The 7,035-nt window shown below is 34.6% G+C and overlaps 2 protein-coding genes across 2 annotated transcripts in view; both read left to right on the top strand.

Annotated features, from left to right (window-relative positions):
• Positions 1-839, top strand: part of LOC104781303 (trihelix transcription factor ASIL1-like) — an 8,157-nt gene extending 7,318 nt beyond the window's left edge. Inside the window, exons 2-3 of the mRNA XM_010505940.2 lie at positions 9-282; positions 355-839. Coding sequence (XP_010504242.2) covers positions 9-282; positions 355-729 — 649 coding nt within the window. The 3' untranslated portion in view covers positions 730-839. The remainder of the gene's footprint in view (positions 1-8; positions 283-354) is intronic.
• LOC104781302 (SAC3 family protein C) lies at positions 1,625-4,671 on the top strand. The gene is made up of 8 exons (XM_010505938.2): positions 1,625-1,948; positions 2,232-2,332; positions 2,663-2,884; positions 3,232-3,450; positions 3,543-3,628; positions 3,717-3,813; positions 4,089-4,181; positions 4,294-4,671. The coding sequence occupies exons 1-8, from the start codon at positions 1,708-1,710 to the stop codon at positions 4,450-4,452; spliced, it is 1,218 nt and encodes a 405-aa protein (XP_010504240.1). The 5' UTR covers positions 1,625-1,707; the 3' UTR covers positions 4,453-4,671.

The raw sequence follows: 7,035 nt of genomic DNA, 5'->3' as shown, positions 1-7,035 counted from the left end.
CACACCAAGTCACCAAAGACTCAGACACAGTGCAAGAACAAGATCGAGTCCATGAAGAAACGTTACCGTTCTGAGTCCGCTACTGCGCCTGATGGCTCCTCTTGGCCTCTTTACCCACGTCTCGATCATCTCCTCCGTGGAACTCAACCTCAACCTCAGCCTCAGGCTGTTCTGCCTCTGAATTGCTCTGTTCCTTTGCTCTTACTCGAGCCGCCGTCTCCTGCTGTGGCTCATCCGCCGCAGGTTTCTTACGGATCTAACGGCGTCGGCAAGATTCCTAAGGTCTGATCAGCGAAACCCTTCTAGAGAATTAATTAACCAAGTTTGAGAGATTTTCTGATGTTTGTTGTGCAGGAAGATGGATTCAAGCCGGAAAACAAACCGGAAAAAGCCACGGAGATGGATACAGACAGCAGTACGCCGGTGGTTAAAACGAAGGTGAGAGGGAAGAAAGTGAAGAGAAGATATAAAGAAGAGAAAGAGGAGATCGCCGGGAGTATACGGTGGTTAGCTGAGGTGGTGATGAGATCAGAGAGAGCCAGAATGGAAACGATGAAAGAGATAGAGAGGATGAGAGCTGAAGCTGAAGCTAAGAGAGCAGAGATGGATTTGAAAAGAACAGAGATAATGGCGAATACACAGCTAGAGATTGCTAGACTCTTTGCCGTTGCAGCTTCTTCTGGACAGAACAAAGGTGTTGATTCTTCACTAAGGATCGGAAGAAACTGAGTTTTTTTTTTTTTTTTTTTATTACAATGACTCAAAATGTTGTGTGTACATAACCAAGTGTTTTGTCAAAATTCCTCAGATAAAGAGAGACTAATAATTGTTTCCTGAGATAGATGGCGTTTAAACAGTTCCACCAACAAAATGTATGGTACTTGTCATATGAATATCATCAATCTTTAGTCATCATAAAGATGCCAATACTGTCTCAGTATTGTGTGTTGCAACTTGCAAGTGTTTTGACTAATTGCAGAGAATGCTTTTTCTCTTCGCATTTAATGGGGATTTTAACTATAATTGTGTAGTTGTGAATAATGATTGAGAGTTTAGTTGCATATATATGGAATGGGCCATGATGTAAGATTGCACTAGGAGTAGTGGTTCTAGTCTCTGTGTGTTTGAATGTTAGCAGTTACCTCAAACTAGCATCACTTTTAATTATTGTTGTGGATAGTTGAGGAATAGACACCTAAATCCGTAGTGGTGGACACATTGCTATTTGTTGTCTAGATAGTGGCCGTGACTGCTAGACCCACCAACCGGCCTAAGCTTTGACCTGTATAACTAGGGGTGGGAAATAATCAAACAAACCAAAAGGCCAAAACTGAAATGCTCAAATCAAAATCTAATTAAATTTTTGTTTACAAAGGAACAAAACTGAACCAAATCGTAGTTGAACCATAACCGAATAGAAACAAATCTAATTACGAAAGTTGAATGCTAGAATTGTTGTAGTCTAGTAGATTCTATGCACATTTGTCTACAAGTCAAAACCGGTATAGTCATGTTCAAACTAAACTGACCCGGTTACCGCCTGATTTGATTGATTAATTGAAATTATAAAACCGGAATTCGTTTTGTTCCGGTTTAGTCCAGCAAATAGTTCCGGTAATCGATTCGATTCGATTCGATTCGATTTAGCTCGTTTCTATCAGTCAGAGTCTCGTTGCGAGGGAAGATCTCGCGTTGCCTCTATAAGCCATGAATCGTCGTAATCGTGGCTCTTCTTCTTCTTCCTCTTCGTCTAGGGTTTCTAGTTATGGGAATCGTCAGTTCTCTGATAACCGGAGGACTCAATCCGGCGGCGGAGCTACTGATTATTTTCGGAGAAGATCCGATGTACCAGTCAAACGAAACAATGACAAAGACGAATCAGACAATAAGGGCGAAGATCATACTGACGTCTCCTTCATCGTCGGAACTTGCTCTTCCATGTGTCCAGGTAATCGTCGACCGCTGATTAATTTCTAATTGACCTGAGACTCCGCCAAAATTGAACCCTATCTTGCACCTGAATTGAATTTGATCTAGTGCTTAGGTCGGTTTAGTACATTCCATTCATCAATTCATGATCCTTCAGTGTATAGGAAGTTCAGAGAGAAGTGTTAGATTTCTGAGTTGGGAACGATGTGTGTTGTCTTTTGCTAGGAGTTTAGGTTAAAGTTACAGTTCAAGCAGCAAAAAAGAGTGTACAGCTTAATCTAATGTGTTATTTTTGGTATCAGAGAGGGAAAGAGTCACAAGAGAACGCTTGCGTGATCTTGCAGTGTTTGAGAGGCTTTATGGAAACCCCTCAAAATCATCTACAGACCTAGCTGTTAAAAAGGTGCACTTTACATCTCACAGCTTTGAAGTTTCCATGTCTCTGGTGCTTATTTGGGAAACTTTCACTTTCACCTGAGGCTTTAGCTTTCTATAATTGACATGTCCTATCGTATCAGCTCTGCAACAGAACTTGTGTGATTGAATGAAATTTTAATGTTGACATTCTTCATCTATGCAAATTAGAATCCATAGCTTGATTTCTACTGAGAAATTTCTGAATGGTTAAGATGAATAGTTTTGTATTACTTACTGGGAGTTACCAACTGCTATATAATAGGGCTATTTGTCCAATACCAAAGGAAGTTATACTCTTTCTCTGTGTTCTTGCTAGTTTTGCAGAACCCTTTCAGCGGCGGATGTTCAGGCATCGGATGTTCGACCGCTCCCAGTGTTAGAAGAAACCCTGAAATACCTTCTAAGTTTGCTTGACTCGAGGGAGCACCCGTTTGAAGTGGTTCATGATTTTATTTTCGATAGGACAAGGTCTATTAGACAAGATCTTAGCATCCAGAATTTAGCCAATGAGAGAGTGATCTACCTTTACGAGGAAATGGTATGGTTTGACTTGTTTCTTACTCTTTTCTCGTTCCTGGTTTGGTAGATGGATTACACTGAAGTGTCTATCCTTTGTCGTTAATATTGTTTTCCTTGGTTTTTGTTGAAAGTCGTTTATGTGTAGATACTTTGAGTTTATTAATTGTAGTTTTTAGTAGTCATAACCTTGTTCAGGACGCTCAAATAGGATCGTATTTCTTCTTTTGTAATTTTCATAGAATTGTACCCCACTCTGATTGATCATCCTCTTCTGAATTCTGATAGATAATCATGAATTTGTTTTATTTTTTTTGAAGTGTTCCATTGATGCGATTATTATTGACTCCCGGATGGCTTCTCTAACAGGTTAAATTTCATGTCATATCTCACAAGAGGCTTCAGAGTTGTAGTGGTACAAGTATTAGCCCAATGCATCACTTAAACATGGAGCAGCTAGCAAAAACTCTTACCTCTTTGTATAATATATATGATGCAAATAGGAAATCAGATTCCACTCACGAAAATGAAGCCGAGTTCCGTTCACTGTATGTGCTGCTTCATCTCAATCCCAGTAGCGGAGTGATGGTTGTTTCTCTGTTTTCTTTATCCTTATTTATTTGTTACCATGTCACCTTTTTTTTGCCATTAATATAAAACATTGGGATTTTGATCTGCAGGGGGAACCACTGTCTTTATGGTTTCGCAAGTTGACTTTTGCTTTAGTAAAATCCAAGGAAATATGTTTTGTACGAAACCTTTTAAGGTAGTGTTCTGCTGTTCAATCGTTTGCGTTTAGGAAATATGAATTGAAATATGATGATAGCTCTCTCTTCTCTTTCTTTTTCTTCCAGATTATATCGGATGGGCAATTACAAGAACTTCTTAAGTAGAATAGCTTCCGAGGCGACATACTTACAGTATTGCATAAGTGAACCTCATATTAGAGAGGTGAGATTGCATGGATATAGATATGTAGTTATGTCCTTCTAGCTCTCAGGGATAGTCTTTGTGGCGTTTCAATTGGTAGCGGCTTATGTAATATGCAATGACAATAAGCATGAGAAAGATGATGTAGAATAGAAAATATTACCGGTATGGTAAGGAAAGTAAATAGTTACATCGATTCATATATGGGTGGAGATAAAGTGCTTATACATTGAATGGTATTTGCTATAAATTGTTCAATTGTGTTGATCATTTGCTTAATGTTTTCATGGTAAAAGATGCGATCAGTCGCTGTCCAATACATAAACAGTGTTTGCTACAAGCTGCAACCGTATTCTCTCTTGCGGTTATCTCAGAACCTGATGATGAAGGTAATAAACTGAATACACCTATGAGTCTATGAATAAATATTTCCCTGTCTTTTCTCTATTTCCGTATTGTTGGTAAACTTGAAATGTCATAAGTCAACTTTGTATATTTCAGGAGCTGGATGTTGAATCTTTATGTCATGGTTGTGGTCTTCAGACATGTACTGATTCTGATGGGTTCACTGTGTTAACCACGAAGCAGTCAACCTTTCGTAGTCCAGAGGACAAGTTCAAAGTTTATGATTTGATTGGAATTGAACGGATGAAGAGGTAGTTTTGAACCCCTGGCTCGTCGTTTATATGAAATGGTTAATACTCTCTTATGACAAGAAGATATTGTATTCTAACATAGTTAAGTTAATACTCTCGTAGTCAAGTATTTGTTTTTGCACTGCTATCCGCGTTTGTTACCTCCTTCTGAACCTTGATGCCAAAGATTTTTTTATTTTTCAAGTACTCAAGAGTTCCTAAATATTTGTTTGATATTAATATAGAGTTCATTGCAGTTTTGATTGCTGAAAACCAAAAGTCGATTTATGTGTTGAGAAAATTAATTTTGATTTTATGGATTAAGTTAGCAGAAGAGCTAATTTTTACAGAAATCTGAGATTTTTTTATTATTTTAATTGTAAGTGATAATTGAAGCATAAATACGATGCAAATACAGTTATGAATTTAATACATGTAAAACAAACACAAACGTTTTTTAGTTATACAGTGGTGCGGATTAGAGTCAAAACATGTGTTAAGATTTCGAAGAGATACATACAATCTTGACTAATAATAAATTCGACAAGATCAAAAGTTGTAACTGGCTTATTAGTACCCAACTAGGAGTAATGAATGATGAACCTTAAGTGTTTTTCTTCAGTGTGGTAGTAGAGACATCAGTAGAAGAAGCAATTTCGAGTAATAGGACTAACTAGCACAACAAGATCTTACCAAGTTGTGAAAATAAGTATTAAAGTAAATAATAACTTTTAGAAAACAAGTATTTTGTTTTGAAAAATGATGTTATTTTCTATAAATTCCTCTTATAATATATAAAAGTATTCAAATTTTTGTATCATATGATTAAATAAGCATTGTAGCTCATTTCTATATTATATGTTTTTTTTTTTCTAAATAAACAAACACTAGATTAAAACCCGTGCTAGAGCACGGGTTAAAATTCATTTTATTTACATTGTAATTTTTTTATAAAATATAATTTATGTGTTTATTTTTAAAAGCTTTTTTGGATAAAATATTATGCAATAAAATTATATGCTAAATATGATGACTTGAAAAAGAAACTTATTTTGTAAGTTTTAGATTGTTAATGATTCTAGATAAGTATTCGTGCTATAACACTGGTTAAATTTTATTTTATACAAATTTTTGTATATTTTCTATTTTAAAATAAAATTTTAGTATGTTGTATTACTTTATGTACGTGAAGTTATTTCAACAATGTATATTCTACCTCATGACTTGAATGTCATTATAAGACATAATTTTGTGAATTTGGTTTTTAAAAAGCGAGTTATTATATTATGAGTAATTTCATATATTGTTATACTTTTTGTTTTAATATACTTGGTATTTTTTTTAAATTCTTTCATATTATAGTGACATATTATTGACATTGCTATAACAAACCATTTTAGAGTGTTTATAGTTTCTAACTTTAATATCAAATTTCAATATTTTAAAAATATTTCAAAATAAATTATTTAAAACTTATTATATTATATAAAATTATAAAATTATAAAATTCAACAAAAAAAGTATGAAATTGAATTTAAATATTCAAATTTTGACCCATTACTCAGTAAATTTTTAATTCAATAGATATTATTTTTAAAGAATAATATTAATAAAAATTGAATATTTTATAGATTGAATCATTTATATTTGTTTTTAAAAATTTAACTTATGGTATATCCGGAAATAAAATTATTTTTTAATTATAAGAAATAATATGATAATTTATTTGTTTCACAAAATAGACTCATATATAAAAATGAGAGGTGAAGTATAATAATAATTAACAAATTAATATGTTAAGTTAGATATCAAAGGATTTTAATTGATGAATAGTTTAATAAAAAAAATAATATGGTAAGTTAGATGATATCAAATAATTTTTTAGAATATTTTCTTTAAGATTTTTGGAAACAATAAATCCAGACTATACAAATAATATAAAAGTTAATCTATATAACCTATTTGTAACCAACTTATTAAAATTATATAGTTTACAAAACAATGTTGTGTACTTCCGTTTTATTATATAGGGGATCACATTAATGTGGGATACCATAATTTTTTAAATTCCAAAAATATTTAGACCATGTGTGTTGTACCCACGATCTGTCATCTCGGGCAATAGGCAAAGGGCCTAGGCCGGGCACGTCTAATGGACCAAGAGCGTATTACTGATCGGCCCATCAGGCCCAGAGAAAGGAAGAGAGCGCGGAGATGCTTCGCGTTGGTCGGCTCGCAGCTCGGGCTTGGTCAAAGATTCCCGCATTCAAGACGATTAATTAGGATACGCGAATCGTGCCCAATTAATTATGCATTAATTAGGCAATAAATCGGTCGGTATAAATATGTAAGGGGGAGTCTTTTATAAGGGATCGAAAACATTTTCCAAAAGAAGCAATACAATACAAATTCTCAAAATTCTCTCAAATTCAGTTCGGAACTTCTAAACGGTGATAAGCTCCTCCACATTCGAATCACTTCGGAAGGAGAGAATCGATTTCAGTTCTCACATTTGGCGCTAGAAGGAGGGGGGTTATCGCCTGACTCTCATTAGTTCCGACTTTATATACAAATCCACTACACACAACCACCGCTATGGCAACCGACT

Source organism: Camelina sativa, chromosome 4 (assembly GCF_000633955.1).
Source record: "Camelina sativa cultivar DH55 chromosome 4, Cs, whole genome shotgun sequence".
Lineage (NCBI taxonomy): Eukaryota > Viridiplantae > Streptophyta > Magnoliopsida > Brassicales > Brassicaceae > Camelina > Camelina sativa.
Note: the sequence above shows the minus strand (reverse complement) of the source record. Positions and strands in the feature narration are given on the sequence as shown.